Source organism: Schistocerca gregaria, chromosome 3 (genome assembly GCF_023897955.1).
Source record: "Schistocerca gregaria isolate iqSchGreg1 chromosome 3, iqSchGreg1.2, whole genome shotgun sequence".
NCBI lineage: Eukaryota > Metazoa > Arthropoda > Insecta > Orthoptera > Acrididae > Schistocerca > Schistocerca gregaria.
Window position 1 is genome coordinate 373,061,932 of NC_064922.1, and position 16,648 is coordinate 373,078,579.

Below are 16,648 nucleotides of genomic sequence, written 5' to 3' on the forward strand. Positions count from 1 at the left end.
GAGTGTGAATGGCTTTGGGGCCCTCGGAGCTCGGGTCTCTCCTCCTGCCCGAGTGTGCAAGCTTCCTGTCTTGAAAATGCCGGGGAGGAGTGTTTGGACATGGAGCCCCATCCCTAGCAGGAGCCAGAGAAGAGAAAGTTTTCCCTGGCCGAGGAGGAGGAGGAGGAGGAGGAGGAGCGATTCCAGGAGGGGAAGGAATGGGATGGGAGCTGCCGAGGGTAAGGAAATGGAAGGGGGGCAGGATGGTGGTAAGGAGGAGCGGTGAGGAAGGGAAGGTGTAACTGAGGCACAGGTAGAGGAGAGATTTACAGGGTAAAGCCCGTCAAATTTCTTCTGGGCTTCAAAGTAGCTGAGATGGTCAAGGGTCTTTATTTCCTGAGTTCTTTTTCCTTCATGAACATGAGACACTCTGGTGAGTGGGGAGAATGGAGACCAGAGCAGTTTACACAGTTAGGCAGTGGGGTGCACAGGCTCCCCACATGAAGAAGGTGGCTACAGTCACCACAGATAGGAGTGACATTGCATTGCGTGGACATGTGGCCGAACTTGAGGCAATGGAAGCAATGCATGGGAGGTGGAATGTACAGTTTCATATCGCATCTTTACACCATTACCTTGACCTTCTCTGGCAGGGTATACCCTCAAATGCCATGATGAAAGTGCCAGAGTCTAAATGATGGTCCTTAGGGCCTTTCTGGACATGCTGGGCGAAATGAATGCCATGTTGTTTTAGTTTAGCCATAAGCTCATCAAACTCGAGGGGAAGGTCTCTGCAGAAAATTACATCCTGTGTCATACTGAGTGACTTGTGGGGAGCACAGAGGGAGGCTGTCTGACTGGCAGAAATTGTCATTATAAAGAGAGAGCCAGAGCTCACCTTGCTTAATGATTCAGCTTCACCGAACTTGTCCTCAGTATGTTCCACAAATAAAAGGGGTTTGCTGGTGGCAAAAGTCTCCCTGTTGGTCCTTGTACAGACTAGGAACCATGGAAAGGGTCTCGCCCCAAGCCAGCACATCTGGCCCTCCTTCCAGGGTGTATCCAAGGAGGATAAGGCTGGAAAGGCACAAACAGGGACCGAGACAGAACTATGTTAAGGAAGAGACACAGCTGCAGAAGAGCAGCACACTTCATGTGCCAAATGTCTGCCCTGGTACCACTCACTCTGAACAGGGGCTCGCCTTGTACACGCCTCCCAGCCACAGTGATGGCCACCTGGCAGGACAGTCACTGCTGTGAATTCTGATGCCCTGAAAATATTGGCAACCACTCCTAGGCTTACATGAGACATTCACAGCACAGGTACCAGCAGTGTGATCCCTATGGTATCAGGTGGGTCAGCCAGATGGGTACATAACAGCCCCACCACATTGACTGGCTACCGAGCTGGTGACCTAGCAAGGAGGTGAAAGGGCTTTGGCAGGGAGGGAGGGGACGGGGAGAAAGGGAGAGGGAGAAGGAGGAGGAGGAGGAGGAGGAGGGGGTGGAGAAATCCACATCACAGATGCCAGGGAGGGAGTTCTTCCCCATATGGCTCACACTACAGGCTTCAAATTTAGAGATGGTGGTCAAATGCCTGACGGGGACCACAAAAGAAAAGCCAAACGGGGGGAAAAGCAACCAACCAAAACCACAAGACGAAGCAAAGTCATGAGGATAGCCAGGCCAACATAAAGAAGAACACCAACAGAAGGAATGGAAGGGTCAAAGGGAAAGGAAGGAGGACAGGGAAGGAGGAGGAAGGGGAAGGAAAAGCAGCCCAGAAAAGAATAAAGGCTGCAATAGCTCAGGGACCCATGCAAGCCACTCACGTACCCACTAAAGAGCTGTGGCCCCCTGGACAAATTCTGAGATCTCAATGTTACGTAAAGACATAAATTGACAAAAAATGCAAGACTTCTGTATTTCTAAACATGTGAGTAAAAATCTTAAGTACTAACGTCAACATATTTTGCAATGAACTTTTTTTAGATGGAGAAAGTAAGTCAAATGTTATATATGTTTCATTAAGACCACAGGTGTTATTTTATTTCAATAAAATGAAACACATTTGATGAGAAAAATACGTATATCATTGGAATTGCAAGACAGATTTAAAATATCTTCACGGATTTCAGAAATAATTTGAGAAAAAAGTATGCCTCTTGAAAGAAGTGTATAAGGCAGGGAAGTATTGTATAAACCAACACTATAGGTGATTGCCAATAAAATATTGCTTCTACTATGTTTGTTATTGTCAGGTCTATTATTTTACAGGTATTTTGTGGTTTTTATTTCACAAAATATGTAAGTACATAGTATACAAACTGCCAGTGACTGCCACTATTTTCTTCCTCTTATCAACCATGCTTTCTAATACATAAACTACTTTCAAAGTGCCAAAATGTACTAGAATAAATAAAATGTCTAGAAAATGCTGCACTCTACAATTTTCTTGCAGTGGGACAGTCGTAATTCCTGAAATCCATAGCCTGTGGCCTCTGGCCTGCCAAGGAGTGCCACAGTCCTCAGTCCATGGTTAAACCACGAAAATCTGCCACATTACCCACACACAAATAGACCTGGCCTGCAGGTAGATCGTTGAGACTAGATCCAACAGGCAGGGCATGCACGTTAGTGGGAAATGATGGGCTTCAGACTGACAGGTCTAGTCCAATAGACACACCCACAGAAATGGCCTGCGGTTTTGGCCCGTTATGGAAGTCCACTGGTGTGGCCAGCTGTTTACATCTCACAGACACCATGTTAATGAAATGAGACCACAGTGATCAATTCATGCAACAGATGACTTGCATGAATACTCTGAAAATCGATATTAATGATGATAGGTAACAGATCACCGTGAAGATGATCGCAGATTCACAGACAGGCAAGTAGAAAAAAAATCACACTCCCTCAACTAAATTTTTGGCCATAGCCTTTGTTAGAACACGAGAGCACATAAACATTCACACAAATGTTCAGACACAAATCATGAGTATGTGACTACTGTCTCTGGCCACTACATCAACAGTCGCTGAGAATCAGATCCAAACAAACCTCTCCTCACGCCTCCTGCCTCTTGTCGGAAGCAGGAAGTAGTGGCAGCACTGAAGGCTGAGGGGAGTGGCAGAAAGGGAAGAAGCAATAAGAATAAGGAGTAGGGAAGCGTCTCACATACTCCACTGCGCCCAACCAGCGATGATGCATGACATCTCAGTAAGCAAACCATTTCATCTACTGAGATAAAAACTAGATTTTTCCATTTTTTCCAAAGTTTCCTGATATTTCCCTGATATTTTTGAAATTCCCTAATATTCCCTGACTTCCCGTACTTGTGGAAAACCTGGGTTCATAGGTCGATATGGTTTCTGAAAGCAAAAAGTTCACACTATCAAAATATTTTGATCTAGTTCTGTGGGACTATGCTGGGGAAAGCTATTTGGTCATGGAACAAGTCAGTACATCGTTTAGAGGCAGATAAATGAAGTTTATGGAAATGTGCTGAATGGAGGTTCAGTCCGAACATGATGCTTCATGTTTAATTGCAGACAAATATTCTTGATGAAGAATGATCAGGGCAACCTTCAGTTGTGAATGCCGAGGAATAAAATAGATGTTTTATTACTGATGAACTGAACTTATGTTTTCCTGAAATTTCACCATCATTTCTTTGCCAAATTGTTAGTGGCAACTTGGGCTACAGAAAAGGTTGGTTCCTTGGTTTGTGGGGGTTGAAGGGACCAGACTACAAAGGCCATCATCCCTTGTTCCACATCCATAAAATCCTTCAAAAAATAGAACAAGCAATGAGATGACAAGGGATGACACAGAACCAGAAAGGCACAAAGACCAGACAAAAGAAATTAAAAGCTCACAGAGTGTGACCGCAGTTGGCTGAGCATGAAAACAAAAAATGAAAAGCCAACCACCAAGAAACACACTAAAAACCACAATCTAAAACCGGAGGCCAAAGGCCAGACTCAACATAAAAAAGGACACGAACCCTTAGATTGAGCCATAAAAGCCCCCTGCACGAACAAAACTCAAAACTAAATCTACGATGGCGACGTCATCTGCTAAAAGTGCAGGGAGCATATCAGCAGTGCAAACATCTGCCTGAGCATAGTTAAGAATGGACAAGTCAACAAGATGTGGACCACTGTCAACACTGACCCACAGCGACAAAGAGATGTGTCCTCACGATGCAAGATATGATCGTGCATCAGCCAGGTGTGGCCAATGTGTAAGCCGACACAGAACAACAGAGTCCTTGCGGGAGGCTCGCAAGGAGGAGCACCACACACCTGTAGTCTCCATGATGACTAGAAGTTTGTTGGGTGAAGACAGGGTGCATTTTTCATCACCCCAGGCACCAAGTACCTTCTGCCGCAAAACTGACTGGAGATCACACTCTGAAAGGCCAATCGCTAAGGCCTGTGCATCGACAGCCTGTTTCGCCAGTGTGTCAACATGTTCATTACCCGGGATGCTGACATGACCTGGGGCCCACAGAAAAACACTGGAGTGCCACAATGGGCAAGGGTATGGATGGACTCTCAGATCACTATCACAATCACCAGACAAAAGTGTGGAAAACACTGTTCGATAGCTCGTAAACCGCTCAGGGAGTTACTAAAGATAACGAAGGACTCACCTGAGCAGGAGCGGATATGATCTAGGGCGCGGGAGATGGCGACCAGCTTTGCGGTGAAGACACTGCAGCCAGCCGGCAATGAGCATTGTTCATAATGATCCCCTAAAATAAGAGCATAACCGACTCGACCAGCAACCATTGAACTGTCGGTATGACCACGTTAGAGCCCTGAAATGCGGCAAGGATTGAAAGAAAGTGGCGGCGAAGAGCCTCAGGACGGACTGAGTCCTAAGGACCCTGAGCCAAATCGAGCCGAAGGCATGGGCGGGGCACACACCAGAGGGTATATGCAGATGGGCCTGGAAAAGAGGTGGAAGAGGGAAAACCTGAAGCCCAGAGAAAAGAGTCCTGATGCGAACCGTAATCATACACCCTGACCGAGGCTGCTGTTCCGGAAGATGGACGACCGAGTGAGGGAACAGGAGACAGTAATTGGGATGCCCGTGAAAAGTATGCCGTTGACAGGGCTTGTGAGGAAAGCTCCAGTGGCAATTCAGATCTCGCTGTGCAGGATGGGGTCAAGCAACCGCAATACGGAAGGGGATGCCGAACCACAAGCCAGGCTCCCATAATCTAGGCGGGACTGAATTAATGCCTGGTACTGTCCTAGAAGGGTAGACCAATCGGCACCCCAGGTGGTGTGACTCAAGCAATGAAGAGCATTAAGATGCCACCAGCACGTGTGTTTAAGCTGCTGAACATGAGGGAGCCAAGTCAACTGGGTATCAAAAACCAGTCCCAAAAACCAATGTGTCTCCACCACAGTAAGAGGTTCATCGTCAAGATAAAGCCATCACTCAGGGTGAACAGTGCGACGCCAGCAGAAATGCATAACGCATGTCTTGGCAGCCAAAAACTGGAAGCCTTGTGCTACAGCCCAAGACTGCACCTTGCAGATAGTGCCCTGCAGCTGCTGTTCAGCAGCTGTAATGCCTGTGGAGCTATATATAGTATACGCAGAAGTGATCAGCATACAAGGAACCTGAGACAGATGTTCCCACCGCTGCAGTGAGCCCATTAATTGCAACTAAAAAGAGGCAGACACTCAATACAGATCCTTGTGAGATCCCATTCTCCTGAACTCGGGAGGAACTATGGGAGGTCGCAACTTGCACGTGGAAGGTACGAAGCGACAGAAAATTTTATATGAACATCGGGAGTGGGCCCCGAAGACCCCACCCATGAAGCATGGAGAGGATGTGATGTCGCCACATTGCATCGTACGCCTTCTGCATGTCAAAAAAGATGGTAAGCAGATGCTGATGTCGGGCAAAGGCCGTACGGATGGCAGACTCCGAGCAGACCAGATTATCAGTGGCAGAGCGGCCCTGACAAAACCCACCCTGAGATGGAGCCAGAAGGCCCCAAGACTCAAGTAGCCAACTCAACCTCGGGCTCACCAAGCGTTCGAGCAACTTGCAAAGAATGTTGGTGTGACTAATGGGTAGCTGTTCACCTCCAGCGGGTTCCTGCCAGGTTTCAACACAGAAATTATGATGCTTTCCTGCCATTGCGACAGGAACTCACCCTCAACCCAGATACAGTTGAAAAGGTCTAGGAGGGGTCTCTGGCAGTATACCGAGAGGTGTTTAAGCATCTGACAATGGATGCGATCTGGCCTGGTAACCGTATCAGGGCAAGCAGCTAGGGCACTTTGGAACTCCCACTCACTGAACGGAGCATTGTATGACTCAGGATGGCGAGTGCGAAATGAAGGGCTCCGACGTTCCAACCACTCTTTCAAGGAGTGGAAGGCGAGTGGGTAATTTGCAGAAGTGGAACTCTGTGCAAAATGCTCCGCTAAGTGGTCTGCAATTGTGTTGCAGTCAGTACAGACTGCTCCATTCAGTGAAAGTGCAGGTACGCTGACGGGGTCCAATAGCCATAGAGCTGCCTTATCTTGGGCAAAACCTGTGATGGAGAGGTATGGAGACTAATGGTGGAGACATACCTTACACAGCACTCCTGCTTGCGTCGGCAAATGAGGCACTGGGCTCGCACACGGAGCTGTTTAAAGGTGATGAGGTGTTCCAATGAGTGATGCCCCTTGTGACACTGGGGGGCCCGCCTGCGATCTTTAACCGCTTCAACGATCTCAGGCGACCACCAAGGCACAGTCATTCGCCGAGGGGATCCAGAAGAACAGGGAATGGCAGATTTGCGGCAGTAATGATGCCAGTGGTGACCAAGTGAATCACCACATCAATGGCGTCATTGGAAAGAAGCTCAATAGTGGCAATGGAGGTGAACAAGCCCCAGTCAGCCTTATTCATAGCCCATCTGCAGGGGTGCTCAGAAGAGTGATGCTGTGGCAGTGACAGAAAGATCGGAAGGTGGTCACTACCACACAAGTCATCATGCACACTCCACTGGACAGATGGTAATAGGTTAGGGCTGCAGATCAAAAGGTCGATGGCTGAGTACGTGCCATGCGCCACACTGAAATGTGTGAAGGCACCATTATTTAAAAGAGAAAGGTCAAACTGTGCCAAAACTTGCTCAACGATGATGCCTCAGCCTGTTGCCACTGATCCACCCCACAGAGGGTTATGGGCATTGAAGTCATCCAGTAACAGAAAATGTGGCAGCAATTATGCTATCACCACAGCCAGACTGCAGACATTAACAGCCTGAGTCATCCACACCTGAACAGCGACAGTCTCTAAAGGTGTTTGAAGAGGGACACACTCGCTGTAAAGAGAGTGAAGGACGTACGTAGATGCAGACACCACCAGATACCCTCTCACAAGCTGCCCGGTTCTTATAATAACCCTGATAGCCACGGAGGACGGGGGAGGGGGGGTTCGCATTGCTTGAAACCAAATTTCCTGAAGAGCAATGCAGAGGAAGAGGGTGAAGGCTGAGAAGTAGTTGGATCTCAGCAAGATGGTGCAAAACACTGCTGCAGTTCCACTGGGTTGGGAGCACTTCACTGGGTCAGTCTCAGAAATGGACGAGGGCTATGAAACCCTACGACCAGCGACCTGTGGTTGCTTTAGCCACTGGCCGGGTGTCCACTTTTCAACTGGTCAGAACCTGGGAATGGAGGGACCCAAAGGACCCCTTCCTGAAGAGAGGAACCGAAGAAGGCTTACGCTTCTCTGGTCTTATATTCCATTATCTTTTGTTCTTTCTGTAAAATCCTACAGTCTGGGGAGCAAGGGGAATGGTGTTCTCCACAGTTAACACAGACGGGAGGTGGGGCACACAGAGTACTGGGATGCGAAGGACGTCCCCAATCTTGACATGTGACGCCGGAAGTACATCGGGATGACATATGGTCAAACTTCCAGCATTTAAAACACCGCATCTGGGGAGGGATATGTGGCTTCACATCACAGTGGTAAACCATCACCTTCACCTTTTCGGGAAAGGCATCACCCTTGAAGACCAAGATGAAGGCCGGATGAAGTGAACATCTCGTCATTCTAGGTTGGCACGCAGTTCATCGTCAGACTGCAAAAGAAGATCCCTGTGGAATATAATACCCTGCACCATGTGTACTCTTAAGGGGCGTGATGGTAACTGAAACATCCCCAAACTTGTCACAAGCGAGTAACCTTCGTGGCTGGGCAGAGGATGCTGATTTGATCAAAACTGACCCAAAGTGCATCTTGGACAAGTCCTCCACCTCCCCAAACTTTTCCTGTAAATGCTCCACAAAAAAACTGAGGTTTCGTTGACATAAATGATTTGCCCTCACCCCGCGTACAGATGAGGTACCAGAGTAAATAACCTTCACTGCCATTTTTAGCCATGCGTTCCTCCCATGGAGGGGCCAGGGAAGGGAATGATCTTGGATCGTATTTCCTGCCGTTGAGGTTAGACCTCAATTGCTTAGAGACTGCTGGTGGAGGCCCACCAGCGAGAGATGATGTACCACGCTTCATTACAGGTCATCCGCCCTGATGCCACCCACTCTGACAAAGGGTCCTCCCCATTGGCCCAACCGAGCTTCAGCAAGGGCCACCTGGCAGTATGGCCATTGCCATGAGTCCCAATGCCCCATGGAGATAGGCATCTACTCCTTGGCATATGTGGGGAGTTAACGGCACAGGCATCAACAGAGCAATCCCTTTGTTGTCAGGGGGCTACAACCAACAGGGTCTGTGGTGCCCCACCACAACCGACTGGCTACTGTGCTGGATATTAGGTACAAATAAGTCCATGGTCATCGTCTCCACAGAAAGCAACACTGCAGAGTGCATGGCGGAAATCACACCCAGGAATGTTTCATGCCTAAGAGATGGAGAACGGGCGGGACTGCAATGAGATGACGAGAAAGCTGGCTACAGGTCTCAATGCACAATGGACACAGTGCACCATGTAAGGTGCCCTTTCCCAATTGGCTCGCTCTATGGAAGAAGTTTTAAAGATGGAGGTCAAACCTGAGAGGGAATCATCATATAAAAACCAAAACATGAGAGACTCCATTTAGTCACTTCTTACGACAGGCAGGAATACTGTGGGCCCCAGACCCGCATGGGGACCTACAGAAAAGGGTGAGCCAGATGGGTTTCTGAACTTCTAATAGATGAACACAAAAACAACAAATGGGAGTTGTATTGACTTTTCTTACTTAGTACAACAAAGATGGACAGGCATTTTTGAACTGCATTGTTACTGGTAACAAGACCTCACTTTCACATAAAACTCTAGCAACAAAACACTAGTCAATGAAATGGCATCATTCATGGTCCCCAAAAAAGGCACACAAATTATGAACACACTAAAGGTTACAGCCACATTGATTTGGGACTGAAAATGTATCCTGCTCATCAACTTTCTGCCAAGAAGTGCGACTATGAATTCAGTTGCCTACTGTCAAGACCTTCAACCGATTATGCCCTGCCATTCAAAACAAACAGCATGGCTTGTTTCCCAAGGGCATTATGTTTCTTCATAATATGGCTTCCCAACATTCTGTTGAAGGATTTTCTTCAGCAATTTGAGTGAGGAGTTTTTGAACATCTGCCTTATAATACAAATTTTTCTTTGAGTAATTATCAACTATATCCCAAACTGAAAGACTTTTTTTGGCAGAAAGTACTACTGAAATGTTAAGGAAATGAACGAGGACGTTAATGACTGGTTCAACAATTTGGTGACAAATGTGTCTGCAGAAGGCAAAGGAAGGTTATTGAGTGCTACAACAAATATTTAAAATTGATTGGCGACTATATAGAAAAATACCTAAGATAACAAAATAAGTAGTAAAATAAATTTTCTTTCATCATCTTGAATTAAAATATCTGTAAAAACAAATGTTCTTTACTTTCAGAATGACCCTTGTATATGCTGTTATTAATCAACTGTACACATCATCCTCTACGGCACTAACGAAGTTGTCCCCCAAAACTTATCATGTGCATATTACACACTATTTTTGATACAGTTCCATTTCTGCTTATGTACTGTACAAGCATCATTTGTCCCTTGTTTGGAGATATTAATGAGGCTGTATGTCTATCTTTTATTACTTATCCTAGATTTTTCATTTCAAATTTTCAATCCTCTCTTGCATTTATTTAATTCTTTCTTGCCAAGAGCTTCCTTGGCAACTTCAATAAAAGAAACATATAATTTGTACTTTCTTCCTGTAATATGTAAACTTTATTCATCTCAGGTCAGTTTTCATAGAGTTATATGTGTAAATCATTTCAAACACGATCATTTGATTACTAAGTGTTACAGTGTTTCTACTTTTTCTTCTTTAAATTGATTTCAAACTTATAGACCACACTCTGCTGATCTACTACATCACATTCAATTATACTACAATAAGACATGCCATGATATGTGAAATACTGATATGGTGTGGCAATAATTTAGGTTGCAGTGATACCTAGAAGCCAAGTTTCTTGCTCAACTGTTGTCAACATGCTGGACAACTGACGACGAATTCTGTCACCTAAGACAGCTAGGACGCAGACTGCTGTCTGGACATCACCCAGCTCAGCATGATGTCGAAGTGCATCCACAACAATGGCTGATGGATCCAATGGCTGTGGCCGAGGCACATTGGGGACACTCAGAACAGGGTGTCCAGATGATTCTTCTGGTAGCAGAGGTCCAAGGACACCATCTGAGGTAACAAAAACAATTGGTATTGTATAAACAACAGTGTGTTGCTGTAGTTACATTTCAGCATGACACGCAATAAATAGCAAATATAACTTGATTCAATTTTACAAATTCTAAGAAAGCAAGTTTTAAATTTTAGTAGTTCTCATCTATTCAAGCAAAAACATCAAACAGATGAAGTCACTAATTCCAGAGATGCACGTAGTTCAATATTCTATTTAGGTGCTTTTAAAACTGGTATGGAACTTTTAAGTTTAAATAAATGTCAAATGCAAAAACTAGTTTTCTGCATGGCAAGAAAAATGATCACAGGCAAAAATGGTGTATATTAGTATTTAGCCTGAAGATACAGAAAGTGGCATGTTACAGCAAAACAGATACTAATATATAAATAATATAATTAAAATCAAAAGCAACATATTAATTTCATACACATATATCTGAGTGTGTATTACACCGTATATAAATACCTTTTGCTGGTTCAAGAGAATATAAGGAGGTAACACATTCAACATTACAATGAAGAAATAACTTGGAATTTCTAACAGATGGAGAGAGATAGCAGAAGCTGGAAGCAAAAAACAATAGTATTTTTAAATGTAGCCCAGTATCCCATCTGCTTTTATATTTGAAATTATATGTAATATTCTATTACATGTGATGTTTCTATACATGCTTTTGATTAATATCACATCTACAGCTTGAATCCTGCTTTCAGTTTTGTCCTCTCATTACCTGGGCGCCCCATCAATAGGTGAAAATGAGTATCTGCTAACTGCAACTGAAGAAGCTTTTGTATTACAGATGCATTTTCTATAGGTCCCACACTGTTCTATGACACGTAAACACTCCTGAACCTGGCTCATAATTTCCTTGTGTATGGGTCCATCTACAAGTACAGATCAATAGACAGTGAAGTCTGGTTTATAATGAAGAGTACATGGAACTTCAATTGCTTCATCTCTCATGATAAACTCTTATCTATAGCTTAGTAAGTTTTCAGAAACCTATCATGTCCAAGGCATAAGGTTCTATTAATAGAGCATGGCCAAATGAAAACTGATCTAAAAAAGTGTTTTTGGTATTTCATGACAATGTAATCTAAACAACAAATGTGAAGTAGTATTGGGACATTTTGGCAGATGAGATCTGCATTAGAATGAAATTTTCACTCTGCAGTGGAGTGTGCGCTGATTTGAAACTTATGGAAGATTAAAACTGTGTACTGAACCGAGACTCGAACTCAGGACCTTTGCCTTTCGCGGGCAAGTGCTCAACCATCTGAGCTACCCAGGCCCAACTCTTGCCCTGTCCTCACAATTTTACTTCCACCAGTACCTCATCTCCTACCTTCCAAACTTCACAGAAGGTGTCCTGCAAAAGGAGTAGCACTACTGGAAGAAAGTTCACTTTCTGTGAAGTTTGGAAGGTAGGAGACGAGGTAATGGTGGAAGTAAAATTATGAGGATAGGGCACGAGTCATGCTTGGGTAGCTCAGTTGGTAGAGCACTTGCCCGCGAAAGGCAAAGGACCCAAGTTCGAGTCTCAGTCAGCACACAGTTTTAATCTGCCATGAAGTTTCAAATCACTGCACACTCTGCTACAGGGTGAAAATTTCATTCTTGAAACATCCCCTAGACTGAGGTTAAGCCATGTCTCTGCAATATCCTTTCTTCCAGTAGTGCTAGTCCTGCAAGTTTTGCACGAGAACTTGTGTGAAGTTTGGAAGATAGAAGACGAGGTATTGGCGGAAGTAAAATTGTGAGGATGGGGCGCGAGTCGTACTTGGGTAGCTCAGTTGGTAGAGCACTTGCCTGTGAAAGGCAAAGCTCCCAAATTCAAGTCTCGGTCTGGCACACAGTTTGAATCTACCACGAAGTTTCAAGATCTGCCTTAGTTTACCCAGTTATGTGACTTCACAGAATACTATGCACCGTGAAATCCAGTTTTATTTTTATCTCATTGTAGCTTACAGCATATTGCTTAACAGCAATGTAACAATTTTCTTGGTATACAAGCGTCATATGCAAGTAAGTTCCATTTCTATTTCTATCTGCGGCAGCGCTATGATCGCAGTTCCGAGCATGCACAGTAGTTACTCTGACTCAAGGAGAAGACATGTATGCCATTTTCAAATTGCTGCTGCCGACGTGTGCTTTGTAGTGCTTCTTCATAATGTCAGCCATAATTGAAAATGCCGCCGTGTCTGAAATCAGATCTGTGATTCGTTTTCTAAATGCAAAGAAAGTTAAACCAAAGGAAATTTATCGGCAGACCTGTGAGGTTTATGGACGAAATGCTAGTAGTGATTCAATGATTAGAAGACGATCAGACTGTTCAATGAAGGATGTGATCAAGTGCACAATGAAAAACGAAGTGGATGCCCGTCTGTGGTTATTAATGAACTGGTTTACAAAACTGAAGGGAAGATTAAGCACAACCAGAAGTTGACACTTGGTGCCCTTGCTATGGAAGTTCTGCAAATCGCACAATCACTAATTCATGAAATTGTTACTGAAACACTGAAATTTTGAAACATTTGTTCACGTTGGGTACCCAAAATTCTTACTAAACAACACAATAAACAACAGATGGGCAGTGCACTTCAGTTTTTGACACGTTACAATGAAGAAAGCAATTGTTTCATGTCTCGGATAGACATGGGGGATGAAACTTGGGTATCGTACGACATGAAACAAAACAGTAATTAATGGAATGGAGGCACACTTCATCTCCAATGAAGGTTAAGCCCAAGCAAATCTTGACACCTCAAAAAGCCAGTGCACCATTTTTTGGGACAGAAAAGGAATTTTTATGATTGATTTCTTACCATGATGCCAAATAATCAATGCATATGGTTACTGCGAGACCATTAAGAAATTGCACCTTGAACTACAGTACAAGCGCCGAGGATTTCTGTCAAAAGATGTTGTTTTTTTCCACAATAATGCCAGACCGTACACAGCAAATGTGACCAAACAACTCTTATGGCAGTTTCACTGGGGTGTGTTTGATCATCCTCCGTACAGCCCAGACGTCGCTCCTAGTGACTTTCATCTCTACTTACACCTAAAATCTGTCCTTTGTGGCCAACACTTCAATGATGATGATGATGAGCTGAAAGAACATGTTACCACATGGTTGAATACACAGGCGGCAACCTTCTATGAAGAAGGCATACAAAAACTTGTGCCGCGCTATGACAAGCGCCTACAAAATTTCGGAAGCTATGTAAAAAAGTGGTTTAACAGTTATAGATTTTTGTCCAATAAATATTTTTTTCTGTATCTGTACACGTTTGTTGTATATAATCAAACGGACCTTACTTTGTGGACATACCTTGTATTACAAAATTGTTGGTGATTATCTTAATAAAATTACAATTTTGCATATTTTAGAACAAAAATGTTCCATACCTAAATTTTCTGTTGGAGAGTGATTAGGAAATTGTTCCGGTGGAGGTGAGCGATCTTGAATTTCATGCCGGACCTGGAATGCTTCATTTGGTAGTGTCCAATCTTGCTGCCCAACCATGGTATTGCTAGTCAACTGTTCAAAATCTAATAATGCCAGCTCACCCTCACCAAAGAAAAAGTCTCCTTGAGATGGTGTGAGAGCCGAGAAAGCAGCCCTGTAAATCAAAGACAACAGAAAAAAATATTTCTCACAACTGCTAGAGCTCTTTCTCAAAAGACAGACTTTTGATACAACATATACTTATTATTTTACACTGATTTTTCTAATTAGGATATAAAGAATGCCACCACAAAGTACAGGCTAATTTTGTTTGTGTGATAGTGAGACATAAAGAATACTGAGAGGAGAGTTTTCAATTGATTTTTAAATATGTTCCATTAGTACTTTCGTAACCTGGTTGTTGAAGTGGCAGTTTCATGTAACAAATCTACTGTTCACACACTGGTATACATAAACAAATTGGAAACTAAAAGTAACCATCCTATGTAAACATATCTTTTGGTAGTGTTTTGCCTTTGGCAATACGTCTGAAGCTTGAAAATGGCGCAGAGTGGTGCTTTAAACCTCTAATGTGTTGTGACCAAGGCAATGAATATATCAGTCTGCTCACATCTGATATACGAAACTAGTCAAATAACTCAATTAATATCCTACCTAATTCCAATCACTTGAAATGCTTTGTTGCTCCAGCAATCCATGATAAACTGCTACTAGCAGGATAGCAAGTTCTCTCTTATTATCCACATAGAATTTGACAGGCACTGCATCAGGTCTAGTCACTGTTCCTCTGTTGAATTTTAGCTCATTTTCTACTCTGCAAGAGTTTGTCCCCCCCCCCCCCCCCCTCCCCCATGAACCATGGACCTTGCCGTTGGTGGGGAGGCTTGCGTGCCTCAGCGATACAGATGGCCGTACCGTAGGTGCAACCACAACGGAGGGGTATCTGTTGAGAGGCCAGACAAACGTGTGGTTCCTGAAAAGGGGCAGCAGCCTTTTCAGTAGTTGCAGGGGCAACAGTCTGGATGATTGACTGATCTGGCCTTGCAACATTAACCAAAACGGCCTTGCTGTGCTGTTACTGCGAACGGCTGAAAGCAAGGGGAAACTACAGCCGTAATTTTTCCTGAGGACATGCAGCTTTACTGTATGATTAAATGATGATGGCATCCTCTTGGGTAAAATATTCCGGAGGTAAAACAGTCCCCCATTCGGATCTCCGGGCGGGGACTACTCAGGAGGATGTCGTTATCAGGAGAAAGAAAACTGGCGTTCTACGGATCGGAGCGTGGAATGTCAGATCCCTTAATCGGGCAGGTAGGTTAGAAAATTTAAAAAGGGAAATGGATAGGTTAAAGTTAGATATAGTGGGAATTAGTGAAGTTCGGTGGCAGGAGGAACAAGACTTCTGGTCAGGTGACTACAGGGTTATAAACACAAAATCAAATAGGGGTAATGCAGGAGTAGGTTTAATAATGAATAGGAAAATAGGAATGCGGGTAAGCTACTACAAACAGCATAGTGAACGCATTATTGTGGCCAAGATAGATACGAAGCCCACATCTACTAACACCTACTACAGTAGTACAAGTTTATATGCCACCTAGCTCTGCAGATGATGAAGAAATTGAAGAAATGTACGATGAAATAAAAGAAATCATTCAGATAGTGAAGGGAGACGAAAATTTAATAGTAATGGGTGACTGGAATTCGAGTGTAGGAAAAGGGAGAGAAGGAAACATAGTAGGTGAATATGGATTGGGGCTAAGAAATGAAAGAGGAAGCCGCCTAGTAGAATTTTGCACAGAGCACAACTTAATCATAGCTAACACTTGGTTTAAGAATCATGAAAGAAGGTTGTATACGTGGAAGAACCCTGGAGATACTAAAAGGTATCAGATAGATTATATAATGGTAAGACAGAGATTTAGGAACCAGGTTTTAAGTTGTAAGACATTTCCAGGGGCAGATGTGGACTCTGACCACAATCTATTGGTTATGACCTGTAGGTTAAAACTGAAGAAAACCTTTCATCTTTCCGTCTCCTTCCCTCTTTCCTGATGAAGCAACGGTTTGTTGCGAAAGCTTGAATTTTGTGTGTATGTTTGTGTTTGTTTGTGTGTCTATCGACCTGCCTGCGCTTTTGTTTGGTAAGTCACATCATCTTTGTTTTTAGAAACATACATCATCATAGTTATGGGCTTTAACAACACAACTCAGTTGAACAAAAAACTTAAATGCAGCTTCTACAGTTGCAGTTTTGATATAACATGACGTAAATGTTGTTACACACAAAAAATAGGCAGTATTCAGTATGGGACAGTGGTTTGGGGCTTCCACAAAATGTTTCTCCTAACTGTGGTCACCTCTTTGCTGCAATTACATTACTAAGCTGGAAGTGAAATTACACATACAAATGATGAAAGATATGGTTGCACTACACACACACACATA

General features: G+C 43.9%; 1 protein-coding gene across 2 annotated transcripts in view; it reads right to left on the reverse strand.

Annotated features, from left to right (window-relative positions):
- The window catches only part of LOC126353892 (GATOR complex protein WDR24), a 106,668-nt gene that overhangs the window by 11,636 nt on the left and 78,384 nt on the right, over positions 1-16,648 (reverse strand). For both annotated transcript variants that reach the window (XM_050003107.1, XM_050003106.1), the window contains exons 12-13: positions 14,137-14,351; positions 10,482-10,721 (exon numbers count right to left, since the gene is read on the reverse strand). In XM_050003107.1, the coding sequence (XP_049859064.1) occupies positions 10,482-10,721; positions 14,137-14,351 (455 nt within the window). The remainder of the gene's footprint in view (positions 1-10,481; positions 10,722-14,136; positions 14,352-16,648) is intronic.